We start from the raw sequence: 19564 nt of genomic DNA on the forward strand, positions 1-19564 counted from the left end.
AGCCAGGAGAACCAGCACCTCTCCCGGAGCGGAGAGACGGGAGGGAGAATCCTGCGTGTAAAAAACAAAGCTCCGGGTATGTTTACCGCGAAGATTTACTCCAAGGTTCATGTTTAGGACACCCGGGTAGAAAGTTGAGGTGCTGCTGCTTTTAAGCCGAGCACAACGCGTGAAATAGCATTTGCAGTAAGCCAGGCCAGGTAGACATATCCAAGGAATTAAGCCCGGGATGGCTCACCTTATCGTGTGGGCTCTGCATGGTCTGTGTGGGTAAGATGCTTTTTTATCATGCCGTTTGCGCTTCCTTGGTGGAATAAAGATGTTCGAGCGAAAATATCGGAACATCCCCCACCCCCAACCTTAGGCGGCACTGAGGAAGTAAGTAGAAGGGCTCCACTTGAGCGGTATGAGTGTTGTTCCGTAGTTTTACTTAACGGAGTTCGGTGTTTTGGTTTCCTGGCTCTGCTGCACGGTTCTGGGCATGTCCACCCTCTGAGTGTTGACGAGCCTCACAAGTGTTTTGGTTGAATGAACCCAGGGACGATTCAGGAGGTTTTGGCTTGGAATGTCTGTGCCTCAGGTAGCTCTCTCCCTGTGCGAATGGCTCTCAGATTCTTGCCGCATAGTTCATGCCTCAGCTCAAGGTTCAGTTTAGGTCTGCCTAGCTCACCGGGCCAACAGTTTACCGTTACCATGGTGTCAGAACATCTTAGTGTTCGGTGGTGCCCTACAGGCTTTGCTCCATCTGGGTCGAGGTACCTCTTACCTCTTTTTCCAATTTGATTAGGTCCTGTGGCCCAATGCCTTTGACAGGAGAAGACGCTCTGAGCTGTTTTTGTTTTGGTTCCTGAGACAGCGTCTTGCTGTGTGTTATTGCAGTACTAACGACACAGCTACATGTTCCAGGGTTGTCTATAACCTGCGGTTTTCCTGCCTCAGCTTCCTAACTTTTGGGAGTACAGGTGTGAGTCACCCATCACACCCAGCTTGTCTCCAGGCTTAGAGCACATTTTGAGGTGTTGCTCTTTTCTAAAGGGAGACCGCTATTAGGAAGGGGCCTGCGCTCCTGTAGCCAGGTGGTTTTTCCTCTGTGTGTGGGTCAAGTTGGGAATAGCTCTTCTGGAACAGTTAGCAAGAAAAATTCTCTACAGGTTTTCATTTTACACTTTGAAGAATTCAGGTTTGTTAGGCTGGCAGCACTGTAAGCCGAGGCATTTGAGCAGCAGTTTGTGTTTTTTCCTCAAGAGTCCCCACAGACCTTGATGTCAGCAAAGGTCCTTTGCATGTTGGGGATTGTTAAAAGCCACAGGGCATACTTAAGGCTCAATGCCCTTTGCCCCCACTACAGCCCTGGGGTTCTTTGCACCTGAGAAGAGTAGATTGTCCTAAGGACCCTAAGAGCATCTGTGACTCCTAAGCTTGCCAGCCCCAGGCCCCAGTTCTTTGGGTTCTGCTACCCTTCTAGCAGGATGTCCTTGGCCCCAAAAAGAAAGGCTTTTCATGAGGAGGGTGACGGAGTCCTGACATGTAGATATCAAGTACACCTGGCCATCTGCAGAATGGAACACCCTAAGGAGGGAGGCCTTGTAGAGAGCAGTTGTCACACTGATCAAATTGGAAAAAGAGCTGCCACAACCCTTGTCAGTTCTGGTTGTCCCGTGAAAATCTATACTTACCCCCCAGTCAGGCCTGGGCAGTATCAGGCTGGTTTTAGGCCTGTCCTCCTGGGCTGACCCACCTGTGGTACAGGGTTAGCTTATCTGTCCCAAATCCTTCATCAGCCACTTGGGTCTCCCCAAGTGTAAAAGCCTGTGGACTAAAGCCAGGGTCTGATGGCCAGAGAACAACTTTATCAGGAGACCCTTGGCTTACTCTTGCTGTTGTGCACCATTGCCTATGCCATGTCCCCTACAGAACATACCAGAAAACTGATCTGGTTTCCAGTCTGAGGAGGTGCCCCTTAAAGAATAGTTGTCGCTGGGTGTGGTAGTGCACACCTTAAATCCCAGCACTTGGGAGGCAGAGGCAGGTGGATCCCTGTGAGTTTGAGGCTAGCTTGATCTACAAAGTGAGTCCAGGACAACCAGGGCTACACAGAGAAACCCTGTCTAGAAAAGCAAACAAACAAAAAGTCGCTTCTGTCTTGGACTATTTATGTCTCTTCCCAGTGAAGATGACTACAACTGGCTGAAAAATAATAGCTAGGAAATTAGAGAGGAAAAACTCTTGAAATTTAAGTAGTGAGAGTCACTGTGTTACCCATTTTACTGTGTAGGCTGGTTTTGTTTTCTTTGTGATGGTGGTGGTGGTGGCTTGCTTTGGTTTGGTTTAGAGGGGTACTTTTTAATTTTTTTGGCATCAGAGTCTCACTTAATATTTCCCAGGAAGTCCCTCAACTTTTGATCCTCCTGCTTCAGTTTACTGAGTACTGGAAGTATGCCAATAAACCTGGTATTATAGTTTCTTTTTTTTTTTTTTTTTAAGATTTATTTATTTATTTATTATGTATACAGTGCTCTGCCCGCATGCACACCTTCAGGCCAGAAGAGAGCATCACATCACATTACATCATAGATGGCTGTGAGCCACCATGTGGTTGCTGGGGACCGAACCCGGGACCTTTGGAAGAGCAGGTGGCGCTGTTACCCACTGAGCCATCTCTCCAGCCCCTGTATTATAGTTTCTTAAACAGTGATATTTTGTTTTTACTTTGGGGCGTGTGTGTATGTGTGTGTGTGTGAGAGAGAGAGAGAGATCAGAGGGCAACATGTGGGAATTTTTATTTATTTATTTTTATTATTTATTATTATTATTGGTTACTCCGGTTACTTGGCTTAGCAGCAAGCACCTTCACCCATGGAGCCATCTTGCTAGCCCTTAAATAGTGAAATTTCAGTCTTTCTTTTTCTGTCCCTCCCTTCTGTCTGCCCTTCCCTTTTTTTCTTTCTTTCTTTCTTTTTTTTTTTTTTTTTTTTTTTTTCCCTTTTTTTTTTTTTTTTTTTTTTTTTTTTTTGGTTGTTGTTGTTGTTTTGAGACAGGGTCTCTCTGTGTAGCCTTGGCTGTCCTGGACTCACTTTGTAGACCAGGCTGGCCTCGAACTCACAGTGATCTGCCGGCCTCTGCCTCCTGAGTGCTGGAATTAAAGGTGTGCGCCACCACGCCCGGTCTGCCCTTCCCTCTTTATCTTCCTCTTTTTCTTTCTTGGCCTCCAACTCTACTGTTAGTCAAGAATGACCTTGAACACCTGGTTCCTCTCAGTTGACCTCAATGCATAAGTTACAGGGTGGGCCACCACTCCAAGCCCAGCTGTATAGTGAAATTTCCAGGCAAGTCGCTGAACCTATCAGAAGATGTATGGAAAAATTTGGCAACTTTGTGGTGGTGTGTATTTTTCTAGGGGAAAGGTCCTTAGCTTCCTCAGATTCTCCAGAGGTACCGCCATCCCTTGGGTGTTCTTTATTTTCTTGCTCCTTACCCTCAGTACACCAGGACATAAACAAACTCAGAACCTTCCCTGTAGCCTGTAGGTATGACATGTTCCAGGGCCCACAGCACTGGTGTGTCCGTGACACTTGAGGGATTTGAGACTAGGAGTGACTTTTGATGTCAGCTTGGCTGTGTTGTGCAGCAGGATGCAGTATTAATTTTTTGTTTTGTTTGTTTGTTTGTTTGTTTTTTAAGGGGCATTCGAGACAGGGTTTCTCTGTATAGCCTTGGCTGTCTTGAACTTGCTTTGTAGGCCATCGATCCACCTACCTCTGCTGCCTCCTGAGTGCTGGGATTAAAGGCTTGTGCCTCCATACCTGGCTAGGTTTTCTTTGTTTATTTGTTCATTTGTTTTTTAAAGATGTTAAAGGGATAAATGGCAGTGGTATTTTTTGTGGTAGGTTGGTGGGAAACGTAGACCCATTCCCCTACCCCCAGCTTTGGGAGTTGAACTCAGTCAGGTCCTTGAGCACAGCAGACCCCAGCTTCTCTATCACTGAGGCACCAGTCTTCCCTTCTCAAAAATTACATTTATTCTGTGTGTGCACATGTGTGTGGGTGTACACGGGGCTTGACATGAGGAGGACAACCTGTGGGAGTGAATTCTCTCAGGATCAAACTCAGGATATCAGAGTGGCAAGTGTCTTCAGTCACTGAGCCATCTTGCCCACTTCCTCTACTTTTAATTTTAAGTTTTAGAAATTGCTATTTTCTATTTGTTTTGAGACAGAGTCTCACTAAGTTTTTCATGCTCCTTCAACTCACTGTAGCCCAGACAGGCCTTGAACTTTTGGTTTTTACTTTAGGTTACCAAATAGCTATGAGCCTACCAAACCTGTAAAACTGTGTTAATTGTAAAAACATTTAGGTACATTTTACTATTTTTCCTCATTTGACTACTTTTGACTGTAGAAACTTTTTGTCTTTTTGAGATAGGGTTGTTCTGTGTAGGCCTGGCTGTCCTGAAACTCACAGAGATCTGCCTGCCTCAGCCTCCCAAATGCTGGAAATAAAGGTGTGTGCTACCACTGCCCAGCCTCACTGTAGAAACTTGTTTTGTTTCTCCATTTGGTCCTGACTGTTTTAGAACTTGCTCTGTAGACCAGGTGGAGGCCCACCTGCCTCTGCCTGAGTACTGGGATTCAAGGCGTGTGCCACCACCTGCAAAACTCTAGATCACTGCATTGTTTTGTTTTGTTTTCAAGACAGGGTTTCTCCTGGGCTCCTTTTTTTTAGACCAGGATAGCCTCAAACAAAAAGAGAGCCACCTGCTTCTGCTTCTCTGAGTGCTGGGATTACAGGTGTGTGCCACCACCACCCAGCTAAAACTTCCCAGGCTTTTAATGAGAGGCACTTCCAACTGCTTTCCCTGCAGTCTTGGCATTCCTGAAAGAGTCAGTCCTGCTTGGGTTCTATTTATTTATTTTAAGATTTATTTATTATGTATACAGTATTTTGCCTGCATGTACACCTGCAGGCCAGAAGAGGGCACCAGATCTCATTATAGATGGTTATGAGCCACCATGTGGTTGCTAAGAATTGAACTCAGGACCTTTGGAAGAGCAGGCAGTGCTCTTAGCCTCTGAGCCATCGCTCCAGCCCACTAGGTTTATTTTAATGTTTTCAGTTTTAGGGTTCTTGTCAAACATTATCCCTCTGGCTGCCCCCTCACCCTCACCAGTTCCTGCAATAATGGTGCAGAGTTAGCACTTACGTAATGTTGATTCCTGGATGTGTATCTTTGCTTTGGTTTGCTCCCTAGACCCTGCAGATTACAGGGTCCCCTGCAGTCTCATTGTTTCCTCCACCTCCTAGGCTCCGTGCTCTGCCTGTTGCTCAAGCCAGAAAGAAATTGGTCCTGCTTTAACCCTCCTATTCTACCTTCCACCAGGGTCCTGAATTGTCCCTGCTGTCATCATGTCTGTTGCTTTTGTTCATACCGTCACAATTTTTAGCTGATCTTTGCTTGTATTTTGTCTTGCTCACTGCCCCGTACTATTGCTAGAACATAGTCCTGTTGCTCTTGTGTGTGAGGTCTTGTACATACAGGGTGTGTTTCCCTAACATGGCCTAGGAGGCCCTGCAGATTAGGTTCCTGCTACCTCAGAACTCTTTTCCAGAAGCTTTGCTGAGCTGTTGGTAGTTCTTGAATGTGTCATGTACTTTCACATCTCTATTTTACTCCTCTTTCTGCCTAGATTGCCCCCTCCCTAACACCACCCTCACTGCTGCCCTGTCCAGTCCTCTTCTCCCTCTGCTGCCCATGTAATCAGCAGCTGCTGTGGTCAGGATGACCCTTTCCCAGAAAAGGAGGCATTTCTTCTGGGTTTGTATTCCAGAGTCCAGACATTAGAGCTACTGCCTAGACTCCTAGCTTAGTTTTCTCACTTTACAGCAGAGTGACATGGGGCAAGTTACTTAACCACGCGTCCCGCGGTTCCCTCACTTGCAAATGGAGACTATAATCCCTACCTCAGAAGCTATTGGTGCACATATGTTAAAAAGTGACTATCACTTAGGTTAGCTTGTTGTAGTATCATCATGTTGCATTTACAGGGTTCCAGTGTTTCTCCTTCCAGACGGTAATGTCTTTACGAGTAGGCTACACAACTTACTCATCTCAGCACTCCCAGAATTTAGATGTAATCTGGTTCATAATTCACAGCCAGAAAACACTTGGGTAGGTGGATGTGTGGGTGAGTATGTGAATGAGGGGGTTTAATGAATGAATCCCCAGTGCACATTGCAGACTCTTGGTGCTAGTGATGCTGAGCATCTTGTCCTTGTTTGTTGGCTATTTGGGTGTTTTTATTTTTTTGGTTTTAGTTTATCTATCTATCTATTTATTTATTTATTTTTGTGGTTGTTGTAGGCTTTTTGTTTTGTTTTGTTTTCTGAGACAGGGTTTCTCTGTGTAACCTTGACTGTCCTGAACTCACTTTGTAGACCAGGCTGGCCTCAAACTCACAGCAATTTGCCTGCCTCTGCAGGGATTAAAGGCATGCGCTACCACTGCCTGGATTTATTTTTATTTTTTTGAAGAAGTAGCTATTAGAATCCTTTGTCCAAAAAAAAAAAAAGAATCCTTTGTCCATTTTAATTACTTTTATGTGTGTTTTGCCTGCACAGGTGTCTGTTCACCATGTGTATGCAGTGCCCATAGAGGCCAGAAGAGGGCACCAGACCCCATGGAATTGGAGTTACAGGTGGCCATTAAGTTTGGTGGGTACAGAGAACTGAGCTGGAGTCCTTTGGAAGAGCAGCCAGTGCTCTTAACCACCAAGCCCCTCTTTTTATTTTTATTTTTATTTATTTTTTTAAAGGAATTTTTACTTTATTTATTTATTATTTTTTATGTATACAGTGCTCTGCCTGCATGTACACCTGTATGCCAGAAGAGGGCATCAGATCACATTATAGATGGTTGTGAGCCACCATGTGGTTGCTGGGAATTGAACTCAGGTCCTCTTGAAGAGCAGTCAATGTTCTTTACCGCTGAGCCATTTCTCCAGCTTTTATTTATTATTTATTTTTTATTTTTATTTATTTTTTGTTTCTCTGTGTGGCCCTGGCTGTGTCCTGGACTTGCTTTGTAGACTAGGCTGGCCTTGAACTCACAGTGATCCGTCTGCCTCTGCTTCCCGAGTGCTGGGATTAAAGGTGTGTGCCACCACATCTGGCTCACCCAGCCCCTCTTTTGTCCAATTTTTAGTTGAATTTATTCCACTTAAAATTGATTGGGGCTGGAGAGATGGCTCAGAGAGGTTAAGAGCACTGGCTGTTCTTCCAAAGGTCCTGAGCTCAATTCCCAGCAACCACACCATGCTTCACAACCATCTATACTGGGATCCAGTGCCCTCTTTTGGCCAGCAGGCACACATAATAAACAAACAAACAAACAAATAAATAAATAAATAAATAAATATTGATTGCTTGGTTGGTTGGTTGGTTGAGTTTTCAAGTTAGGGTTTCTCTGTAGCCTTGGCTGTCCTAGACTCACTTCATAGACCAGGCTGGTCTTGAACTCACAGAGATAGACCTGTTTCTGCCTCCCTGGATCTGGGATTACAGGCCTGTGCCACTGCACCTGGCTTTAAGTTGACATTTTTTTATTTTGGGTTTTTTTTTTCACGACAGGGTTTCTCTGTGTGGCCCTGGCTGTCTTGGACTCTCTTTGTAGACCAGGCTGGTCTTGAACTCACACGCCTGCCTCTGCCTCCAGAGTGCTGGGATTAAAGACATGTGTCACCACACCTGGCTTGACATTTTGTTTTTGTTTTTGTTTTAAGATTTATTTGTTTATTATATACAGAGTGCTCTACCTGCACGCCAGAAGAGGGCACCAGATCTCATTATAGATGGTTGTGAGCCACTATATGGTTGCTGGGAATTGAACTGAGGACCTTTGGAAGAGCAGCCAGTGCTCTTAACCTCTCAGCCATCTCTCCAGCCCGACATTTTGTATTTTTATCATTGAGTTATTAAGAGTTACTTATTCTGGCTGGGCATGGTGGCACATGCCTTTAATCCTCGCACTTGAGGCAGAGACACGTGGATTGCTGTGAATTCAAGGACAGCCAAGGCTAAGACAGAGAGGCCCTGCCTCAAAAAATGAAACAACAAAAAGATTATTCTGAATCCTAGTCCTTTACAGCATAAATGATATGCAAATATTTTCTTTAAAAAGAAAACAATTTATTTATATATTATTATGTATATAGTGTTCTGCCTGCATGTTCTCCTCCATGCCAGAAGAGGGCATCAGATCTCGTTATAGATGGTTGTGAGCCACCATGTGGTTGCTGGGAATTGAACTCAGGACCTCTGGAAGAGCAGTGAGTGCTCTTAACCACTGAGCCATCTCTCCAGCCCACAAATGTTTTCTAGTGGTGTTTTTTGAAACACAAAAGTTATTTTTTTCTTTTAATAATTGATTTCCTCTGGAACTGGAGTTACAGTCAGTTGTGAACTGCCAAGGTGGGTACTCGGAATTGAACCCGGGTCCTCTTAACCACTGAGCCATCACTCTTGCCCCTAAAAACTTTAATTTTGAGGAAGTCTGATTTTATAGTTTTCTTTCAGTACTTTTGCCTTGGTTGTTATCTTCAAGAGACTATTTCCTACAGCTGTTAATTCTTTTGCCAGATGTTTAGCGTTCTGATCCATTTTGGGGTTGGGTTGTCTTTTGTGTGTAGTGTGAAGTAATGTAATTATTTCTTCTTCTTCTTCTTCTTCTTCTTCTTCTTCTTCTTCTTTCTTCTCCTCCTCTTCCTCCTCCTCCTCTTCCTCCTCCTCCTCCTCTCCTTCTTCTTCTTTTTAGGCAGGTGGACTTCTACTTTTCTCTGTACCATTTGTTTAAAGAATTCCCCCCAACTGTTTTTTTGTTTGTTTGTTTGTTTGTTTTGGTGAAAAGAGTGATTTTATTTCTGCACCTTCAGTTCTTGTGCCAGCACCACACCTTACTGTTGACTGCCCTTTTGTAGGAAGTTTTGAAACCAGGAAGTTCAACGTCTTCCATGTTGTTATTTTTTCCAACTTTTCTTTTTCATCCTTTTTGTTTCTGAGCATCAAACTCAGAGTCTTGTGTGTTGTAAGCATACAACTCAGCTCTCTGTAGCTTTGACTATCATTTTAAAAGATGTGCGTGCGTGCGTGACGTAGATGCGGGACTTTTGAGATTTTTTTTTTTAAACCCATGAACTTTCTGGAAGGTAGTACCCGGAAGATGGGAGATACTCATAAATATTGAGAGAATGAGTGAGTGAACCTTCTTTATAACATTTCCTTTGTTGGGCGTGGTAGAATACCTTTAATCTCAACACAGAAGAGTCAGGCGCATACAGATCTCTACCAGTTCGAAGCCAGCCAGGACTGCGTAGTGAGACATTTCCTTTTAAGGGAGGTGCTTTCGAATCTTTACAGTATGTGTGATTTGGGCTTTAATAGTCTTCTTTAAATGAACTAAGGTTGTGGATCTTGGACTAATCAACAAGCGGGAGTGGGAACACAGTTGGGTCTGTACAGTGCTTACCGGCATGCCCAAAGCCCTGGCTCAGTCCCCAGGGCTACATCAGCCAGGGACGGTAAGACATGCCTGTAGTCTAAGCACTCAGGCAAGACAATCAAGGAGTTCAGGTCACCTTTGACTACATAGTGAATTCAGGGCTAGCCTGGGATTGAAAAAAAAAATGAAGAAATGACCTTGAAGCCGCATGCTGGGTGCTATAGCTCCATGTGGTAGAAGGACAGATACAAGGGGAGTTCAGCGTTGGTGTTTGGAGCTTTGAGGGAGTACACAAAAGACTGTAAGAAAAGCTTTGTGGAATTTCCTGCGCCAAGGGCCCAAGATAAGTCCTCCCTCCTCCTCGGTTTTTTCCTACAGGTGGATGGGGTGCTACCCTTCCCTCTACCTAACCTAAGACTCCCAAAAAGTACTCTTGTCACTGCCATGCTTTTAGGAATTTGCTGAGTGACCTGTGGGGACATTGGCCCCTGGTGGAAGGAGGAAAGGGCACAATATGGAGGAGGCAGCACCTTCTGGGCCTGTCTTCCCAGCATCCCTTGCTGCACCTCCAAGCTGAGGGCATGTGCCAGTTCAGTGGCCTCTGTGGGGCTGATGGTCCACATCTCCTCTGCAGACTTTGAGATCTTTGGGATCCTGAGTGACACATTTGACCTCTAGCTTTAGGTGCACATCTGAAAAGCGGGGATGATAAGGCAACTGCCACGGACTTACCACTAGAAAACTAGATTGTATCATATATAAATGATGACCGCCGGGCGTGGTGGCGCACGCCTTTAGTCCCAGCACTCAGGAGGCAGAGGCAGGCAGATCGCTGTGAGTTCGAGGCCAGCCTGGCCTAAAAAGTGAGTCTAGGACAGTCAGGGCTACACAGAGAGACCCTGTCTCGAAAAACAAAACAAACAAATAAACAAAAAATGATAACCACAGTGTTCACAAATGGTGTTCAGAAAATGCCTACCATTTACAATTACCTGCCACCATCGTCAACACTGCTGCCCTCCAGTCTAGCCATTTCTGTTGCTGCCGCTTAAGCAGTTGCCGGAGTCTGTGTGCCATTCTCAAATCCACAAAGCTCTAGACACTGGTTGTCTTACCTGATAGCAGACCTAACTTAGCCTGATGTATACAGTGCGAAGGCTGGTGCCCTACTAAAGATGTGAGCATGGTAGAACTGGTCTTGTGTGTGTTTTGAGGAAGCTCAGACTCTCACTGTAAGTATAGTGAGAGGAGGTCTGTGGGACCCTCTGGAAGGAAGAGTGACTAGTGAGTGGGTAGCCCTCTAGACTGCGGCCCTGCTCACCCTTATTCCTACCATCACAGGGGAAATGAGGGTACATCGGCCAGAAAACCTGAAATAGCAAATTAGGGTTCAGAGCAGATGGGGTATTACAGACTTTTCTCCAGCACCTGGGCCTGCAGAGGCCCTACAAGTTCCTTGAGTGTTAGAGGCCACTAGGAAAGTATGTCTGAGACGGTGTGGCTGTATTCATAGAGAAAGGTAGACACTTTTTCTTCCGAATGTGGATGGGTGTTGTAGAAAGCCCCTGGGTCAGGGGAGGTGTGTATGATGCAAAGGGTCCCTGGGAGCTGGGAAGCTGCACAGTAACAGCTCTTCAGGCCCGTGGCATAGGGCTCTTTGGCTTTTTTTGTTTTTGTTTTAAGATTTATTTATTTATTTTGTATACAGTGTTCTGCCTGCATGTGTGACTGCCCGACAGAAGAGGGCACCAGATCTCATTATGTATAGATGGCTGTGAGCCACCATGTGGTTGCTGGGAATTGAACTTAGGACCTCTGGAAGAACAGTCAGTGCTCTTAACCTCTGAGCCATCTCTCCAGCCTCTCTTTTGGTTTGGTTTTGGTTTTTGTTTGTTTGTTTTTTGTTTTGAGACAGAGTTTCTCTGTGTAGCCCTGGATGTCCTGAAACTTGTTCATGCTGGCCTCAAACTCACAGAGATCCACCTGCTTCTGCCTCCCGAGTGCTGGGATTAAAGGTGTGCGCCACCACTGCCCAGGTTTTTTAAATTTGTATTTGTTTTTCTTTTTTCTTTCTTTCTTTCTTTTTTTTTTTTTTTTTTTTTGGTGGCGGGGGGGGGGCCCTTGGGTGGAGAGGTGGGGGTAGGAGTGGGATAAGATTCTTGTGCCAAGAATGACAAACTACGAAAGTTTACTGCGGATAAGCTGTTGCCTGAAAAGTGACTTTAAACACTGAGTGGCAATTAGGCTGGTAGGTTTGAACATGAGCGTTTCCTCCCTAGCAGAGGGACAACTTCATGCTACGAAAGGATGCTTTATAGTAGCAGTTCTCAATCTTCCTAATGCTGCGACCCTTTAATACAGTCCCTCCTGTTGTGGTGTCAAGCCATAAAATTATTTTTGTTGCTACTTCATAACCATAATTCCGCTACCGTTATGAATCTTAATGTAAATGCCTGTGTTTTCCAATGGTCTTAAGCAACCCTTGTGAAAGGGTCCTTTGACTTCAAAAGGGGTGTGACCCACAAGTTGAGAACCAGTGCTTTAGACAGTACTATCTACCATACTTGTCCTTCCTGTCTCAGAACCTTGGTGGACAGCGGTCCCCAGTAATTAGCTTGGCAGGCCCATTATGCCTCTTGGATCTGGGCCTGGGGACTAGAGGCAAGAACTATAGCTGCTTGTGTCATTGTTGAGCACTGCTTTATTTTTTTATCTGATCTATGTTTTCTTCCAAATCACAAGGAATGATACTCTTGAAGCCCAGTTTCGGGGGCTCTGAAGTCAAGGGAACCTTTTTCAGGGTATTGTCCAACTCGCCTGGGCTATCTGATGACAAGGCATCACAGGGCCATACAGTATTGCATGATAGCCCTGTGATGTCAGCTCTTCTGTGCCTTGTCCCAGAGCAACAGTCAGCTGGAGACAAGTGCTGTGGGCAGGAGGAGGTCAGAGCGGCCATTAGGTCTCACACTGTCTGGAGGCAGGACAGCTGCTGCACAGGAGGGTGCTGCTTACAGTGACGTTCCTCATATCTGTGCTAGCAGGGAATTTAAAGCTGCAGGCCTTTAGTCGCACTTTTGGACACCAGAAGTCCGAGATCAAGCTTGCTCCAAAGGTTCAAGTTGAGGATACTTCCTTGCTTCTGGCTTCTGATGTTAGTCCATAGTGTTTGCTCTTTCTTAGTTTGTAGAAGGATGCCAGTCACGTGGCACTTTCCCTGTGTCCTCATTATGTGCTCCCACTCACTGTACATGTCTGCCTGTATCCAAGTTGCCCCCTTTCAGAGGTTATCTGTCATGCAGTTTGAGCTTACCTAACTTGCCTAGTTGCCCTGAGTCCCGTCTCAGTACGGTCACTTTCCTAGGTACCACAGCTGCCAACATCAGCATCTCTTGCGTGGGTATACAGCTCCACCTAAGAGCCTTTCCTAGGTGCTCAGCTGCCCCTGAATCCTCCCATCTCACTTGTTCCATCTGTTCTCAACCAGAACCGGGTGGTGGGTCGGCCTAAGGGCAAGTTGGGCCCGACCTCAGCGGTAAAGTTGGCTGCCAACCGAACAACAGCAGGAGCTCGCAGGCGCCGGACGCGATGCCGCAAGTGCGAGGCCTGCCTGCGGACGGAGTGCGGAGAGTGCCACTTTTGCAAGGACATGAAGAAGTTTGGAGGCCCCGGGCGCATGAAGCAGAGCTGCATCATGCGGCAGTGCATTGCGGTGAGTGCGCAGGAGGCACAGGCCAGGCTCCTTCCCAGGTTGCTAGCCTGTCCTACCCTAGAGGTGCTCCCTGTAGGATGAGGGGGTTAGGCGGTACTCTTTTGCACTGGGCCAGTCTTGCCATGTTGTCAGACTCTCCTTTGTTATCTGGTCTATAACTCTTCCCTTCCTGAAATGGCTGAGTACTTTGAAGTCCCTCTAATTAAAGAGGTCAGAGCAGCCTGTCTTGACTGTGACCCTGTTACCAACATTTATGGTCCAGTTCATGATGATTCCGGCCCCTTCCTTCCTGTCCTTCCTTCACAGTCAGAAGTTTGGGTGGAAGGTCAGTTGTGTCCTGGACAAGGAGAAGTGATGTATGGCAGGGTGGAGCTGGGCCCACGGAGAACTTGGTCAGCCCGTCCAGACACTCCACACTTCTTTGGCAACCTGACACAGTCCTGGGGTTCAGTTTTAGTTCCCTCCACACACCCTGGTGATCTGGTCCATGAGTCCAACGTACTATTGGATCAGTGAGCTCCTTCTCCATGAATGCTCCTGCCCCCCACCCCCACCCCTAAGCCTTGGTCACCTCCTCCTCCTCTCTCTGTTCATACGGACTTGTTTTTTGTTACTTGTCAAAAAAATAGCATACCATAAAATGCCAACTTACCCATTTATTTTTAATTATTTTTTATTTTATGTATACAAGTACTCTATCTTCATGCTCACCAGAAGAGGGCATCGGATTCTATTACAGATGCTGTGAGCCGCCATGTGGCTGCTGGGAATTGAACTCAGGACCTTTGGAAGAGCAGCTAGTGCTCTTAACCGCTGAGCCGTCTCTCCAGCCCCAACTTACCCTTTTTTGTTGGTTTGTTTGTTGTGTTTTTTATTTTGCTTTGTAGCCCTGGCACCCTAGACTCACTTTGTAGACCAGGCTGGCCTCAAACTCACAGCGATCCGCCTGCCTGTGCCTTCCTGAGTGCTGGGATTAAAGGCTAAGGCCATTACCGCCCATCTGACAGAATTGTTTTAATTTAAAACTTGTGTATGCTTATTTGTGTATCGTGCCACAGTGTTGCTCTTGTAGCCCTTTTGGCATCGAATTCATGACAGTGTTTGTGCATCAGCCGCCTCCATGTTGGGCTGACACATGTGCACCACCACACCTGGCTAAGGTGCTAATGTTGAGTACTATAATATAAATTAGGTGTATAGCATGCCTTTTTTGTTTTTGTTTTAATTTTACTTATTATTTATACAGTTTTCTGCCCTCATGTGTGCCTGCCCACCAGAAGACTTTTTTTGTTTTGTTTTTTTGTTCGCTGGTTGTGGATATTCGAGTTGTTTCTACTTGTTGCCTCTTGTGAATAATGCTGCCATGAACACTTGAACACCTTTGTGACATCTGGCCTGTGTGGGCAGAAGTGGAACTCTTTGATCAGAATAATTCTATTTTTAGTTTTTGAGTAATTTACATAGTGGTGATGCCATTTTACATTGCATGCCAGGTACAGAGACTCTCCACATCTTTGGCCACGTTATTTTCTTGAGTTGTCTGTTCTTTGTTTTTGGCTTACCATCCTAAAGTGGACTGAGTAGTCGCTGGTTTAAGTTGTATTGCCCTAATAATGATGGATGTCAAACACCTTTTCATGTACGTGCTGGCCACTTGCATATCTTCTTTCAAGTCCTTTACCCATCTTTAGGTTGGATTTTTTTTTTTTGTCTTTTGTTTTGATGAGTTGTAGAAATTCTTTATATATTCTGCATATTGTCCCTCAAAATCAGTGCAAGGGTTTTTGTTTAGTTTTGGAATTTTAGATTTGTTTATTTTGTCTTTTGTGTATGACTGTTCTGCCAGCAACTATACACACCATGTGTGTGCATTGTATGCGTGTGTTGCCTGTGTGTATGTCTGTGCACCACTGTGTATGCCTGATTCCCACAGAGGTAAGAAAAGGGTGTCAGATCCCCTGCGACTGAAGTTGTAGACACTTGTGAGGCACCAAGTACATGGGTGCTAGGAACAGGACCTGCAGATCTCTGTAAGTTCAAGGGCAGCCTGGGGTACGTAGTGAATTCTAGGCCCAGGCCAGCCAGCGCTGTTTAGAGAGACCTGTCTTTAGTTGGCTGTGTGTGAAATTGTGAAATATCAGACATAACATTAAGCAAAACAAAGAGAGTGGTTGATTATTCTATAAGGTACTGAAGGGTGTGGGATGAGGAAACAGCTGCCACCTTGGTATTTGGGAAAACAAAGAACTCACTGAAATCCAAGGAAAAGATGTGTTCAGGCATTATCTGAAGCAGCAATGGCTGGTTTTAGGAGGACAAGAAAGGCAGAAAGAACCTGAGGTGAGCAGGGCAGAGAGGCTGCACAGGAAACTGTCCCTGCTACGAGTGGGTCAGGGCATCTTAAGAAACTCAGCTGTGGTGTGAGTAGGGACATGCCTGGTACGAACAGCCCTTGAAAGCAAGAGGAAGGCCTGAGGTCGGGGGCTGGTTGTGAGGCACCAGAGGTGGAGATAAGCTTGGACAGCAAGGAGGATGTTTGTGTAAGACACATGGAGACAGGGAGCCTAAAGGAGGGGGCAGGGGCTTATGGGTCACAAATGGGTAAAGGGTAAGGCTGAGGCAGGAGGATTGACAAAAATGTGAGGCCAGCCTATTCCGAATGAAGCAATTGCCAGATCAGCTTGGACTACAGAAAGCGATATCCTAGGGAGAAAAAAAAATGTTAAGCCAATTCAGGAAGTCTTGTGGGGGAAGGCAGAAGACACAAGTCTCCCCCTGCCAACAAGGGTGCGCAAGGAGACACCTAGCCAGGCACCTACAGAGATAAGGTAGCACACCACACAGGTTTCCGTTATCTTTCTACGTGTGCAGATAGGCATGGGTCACTTGCCAAAGTCTAGGTAACATTGTGCTCAAAGCCAGCAGTTTCCACAGGCAGGCTCCTTAAAATTCTGAGCTGTTTTGTTAGTTTGTTTTTGAGACTGGGTCTCCCTGTATAGCTTTGGCTGGCCTCAAACTCATTGAGACCCACCTGCCTCTAAGTGGGAATAAAGATGTTTGTCACCATACCCAGCCTCACAAAAACTTTATTTATCTGTGGAATGTATGTATCCCAGATTACTTTGAGGTCCCTGTGAAGCACTTTAATTAAAACAGAAGGTACTTACCTGTGTACTAGGTGCTAACTGGCACAGGAAGATGAAAGATCTACCTTGGCCCCTTACCTCACTGTGTGTCATGTATACCAATTCTCAAATTATATGAACTAGGTGCCCAGGCATGGTGTCGTACACCTTTAATCCTAGCACTCGGGAGGCAGAGGCAGGTGGATCTCTGTGAGTTCGAGGCCAGCCTGGTCTACAAAGCGAGTCCAGAACAGCCAAGGCTACACAGAGAAACCCTGTCTTGCGGGGGGTGGGGGAGTTTATAAGGACCCTGGAAAACCATTTATCTGTGCTGTTTATAAATGCTATATTTGAAATTACAATTGAGAAATTTTAAAATGTTGTAAATTCATTTTAATAATAAGCATGTTCACAAATGACATGTTTTTATGAGCGCCACCTCTATATTTTCAAAAATAAAAGTAGGGGAAAGAGTGACATTGTTGCATGCTTCTATGAATCTGTTGTATCTGGCTCATTAGGACTTGTATTTTCCTATCTCCTTCTATATCCCACCTGTTACATATGCTAATATATGTTGATTTGGGTGGAGAATGAGGAAAAATCCAGCCTCCCACAGATAGTTGAGCAAGGGAAGAACATGCTAACAGCTTCTGCATATAAGCGTGGGTCCTTTCAAGAGCTGCCAGAATCCTACAGGTGGCAGCTTCTTTTATTATTTGTTTTGTTTGTTTGCTTTTGAGACAGTTCTCTGTGTAGCCTTGACTATCCTGGAGCTGGCCCTGTAGAGCAGGCTGTCCTGGAATTCAGAGATTCCCCTCCTGAGGCAGGGGACTAAAGGCAAGGGCCACCACTGCCCTGCAGCAGCTTCTTAAAGTTAGTTGCAAAATGGAATCTGAAATTGTAACAATTAGCTTTTCATATTGTTACATTAAAAGTTGTCAGTCTTGCCCTTGCTCCTGTAGTTAGGTTTGTAACTTGACACACTGATAACTGAGGCCACTGCCCAGGGATTGCAGCATATTCTAACCATATGCACATAAATCACATGCGATACTGTTGCCATCATTCTGATAAGAAAGCCTGTTGCTGGCCATGGGAAAACTACTAGGTGAAGGAGAACTTCATTTGCTTTTAGATTCATGAATTTTGTCATTTGTACCAATTGGCAGTTTTTTGTTTTTGTTTTTTAATGACAGGTTCACATTTTAAGTCTTCAAGAAGATACAACAGCTGTTACTGATTTTTCTACTCTTTCAAATAAAAATTATGTTCTAAGCTAAACACGTTAGCTCACACCAGTAGTCTCAGTAACGTGGAGGCTGAAGCAGGCAGTCATGAGTTTCTAGATGTCCTGAGCTACAGTTGAAACCCCACCTCAATAAATAAATGCAGAAGAAACAAAAACAAAGATGTTCCTGGAGAACCTGGTGGTCAGTTGAGCTCAAAACGTAGTCACATGTGCTTTTCCTTTGGTAACAGCCCTTCGGCTTGGGGAAGTATTGTTCATACTTCCTGTGTGGAAAGGATGTGTGGAAAGGGTTGAGGGTTTTATGAAGTTAATAATCAAAGACATTAATAGAACTAGTGATCTTTTCGGTATGCGTGTGGTCCTGAGTGACTGGTTACCGGGATGGCAGGACCTAGCGCCCAGTAGTGAGGCCCCAGTGTTTTCACCCACCCATTCTTTTGTACTGTTACTGCAGAAAGCAAATCATGCCTTGCTCTTACTCAAGATGAGTTTGACCCCACAGCCCTCTTTTGAGGCCTTGGGTACTGAGGCCTTGGGTACTGAGGCCTTGGGTACTGAGGCTGTGCGGACTGAGGCTGTGCACTGTGCCTGGACAACAGTGGTAAGAAGAGCTTGAGCTCTCGGTGGGCATGCTTCTTTTCCAACTGGGAAGCCATGCCTGGCCTCTACACTTAAAGTTGTCTATAGAAGCAGAATGTGTTCTTTACTTTGTCTGCCTCATTCCTCCAAAAGATAAGTTGAAGATACAGGAGATTTTGATGTTTTGTTGCTGTATACCTAGTTCTTGTCAAGCACCTGGCGCTGATTGCATGTTTCTTGGGTCCTCAGCCAGTGCTGCCCCACACCGCCGTGTGCCTTGTGTGTGGCGAGGCAGGGAAGGAGGACACAGTGGAAGAGGAAGAAGGCAAGTTTAACCTCATGCTCATGGAGTGCTCCATCTGCAACGAGATCATCCACCCTGGATGTCTTAAGGTAGCATCCCTGGGGCCCCGGACACCCCCCACCCCGTGCTTCAGGGCCTGATGGTTCTGATGTAGCAGCAACTGCTGCTCAAGTGGTGAGGATACACAGCTGGCATGCTGAGTTCCTAGAGGACCCTCAATTCTAGGGTATTCTGTGTTAGGTCGTAAGCCCAGGGCAGGAAGAGTTTGAAGTAGTGTCCTGAGTAATAAATTCAGTTCTTTTTAAACACCCAGTACCACAGAACTATAGCAGGGTCCAAGCATCTCAGTAGACAGAAAACATGAATCCTTATGCCTGGTTTCTGGGAGAAAAGGACCTGGGCCAGGGAGGGCCGGTCATGAGCTATAGGTGGTTGCTCTCCTGTGCCTCTGCGCCAGGAACCGGTTCCCGTGATATGCTAGGACAGGACTGCCTTCTGGGTGACCTCTGTGCCTGCCTGGCTCAGGCAGCTGATTCTATCTTGGAAAGGAAGAACCCATTCTTTGCTGGCACATGTCTCTGTCCCAGAGGAATGCGTTCGTAGCTGGGCTGCAGGGGGTGAGGACCTTTGTTTTTGGCCCTCATTTCTTTGTCACACCCACCTGAAGGGGTTGCTGTGCCATCCATGGCTTTGGAGGCCATCCTCTCCTGGTAATTATTGCTTTACTCTTTCTCCTGTGCTCAGTTAAGGTAAATAACACGGTCACATGGTGGATCTTTTATATTTTGGCTAGGTGCAGGGTGGATCCGGCTAGGAGGGGTGTAAATGCTGTGGCAGAGTGGGCCTGGAAGAGACCTTATATCTTTGTGGCCCCTGTGGACACCCTTCCCTGCCCACTGAGACCTGTCCTGTTCTTGCAGATTAAGGAATCAGAGGGTGTGGTCAACGACGAGCTTCCCAACTGCTGGGAGTGTCCGAAGTGTAACCATGCCGGCAAGACCGGGAAAGTGAGTGCGGACTCCAAGTGCCTGGTTGGGTCAGGTTGGCAGAAACGGACGGGCTGGGCCTTGCCAGGACCAGCCTGTCCCCAGTTGTCAGTCAG

At 45.9% G+C, this 19564-nt stretch overlaps 1 protein-coding gene across 13 annotated transcripts in view; it reads left to right on the forward strand.

The window, feature by feature from the left end:
• Kdm2b (lysine demethylase 2B) overlaps window positions 1–19564 on the forward strand; it is a 123231-nt gene that overhangs the window by 91340 nt on the left and 12327 nt on the right. For all 13 annotated transcript variants that reach the window (XM_051161514.1, XM_051161512.1, XM_051161513.1 and 10 more), the window contains 3 exons: window positions 12978–13202; window positions 18408–18551; window positions 19383–19469. In XM_051161514.1, the coding sequence (XP_051017471.1) occupies window positions 12978–13202; window positions 18408–18551; window positions 19383–19469 (456 nt within the window). The remainder of the gene's footprint in view (window positions 1–12977; window positions 13203–18407; window positions 18552–19382; window positions 19470–19564) is intronic.

The sequence above is a fragment of the Acomys russatus genome, chromosome 19 (assembly GCF_903995435.1).
Source record: "Acomys russatus chromosome 19, mAcoRus1.1, whole genome shotgun sequence".
NCBI lineage: Eukaryota > Metazoa > Chordata > Mammalia > Rodentia > Muridae > Acomys > Acomys russatus.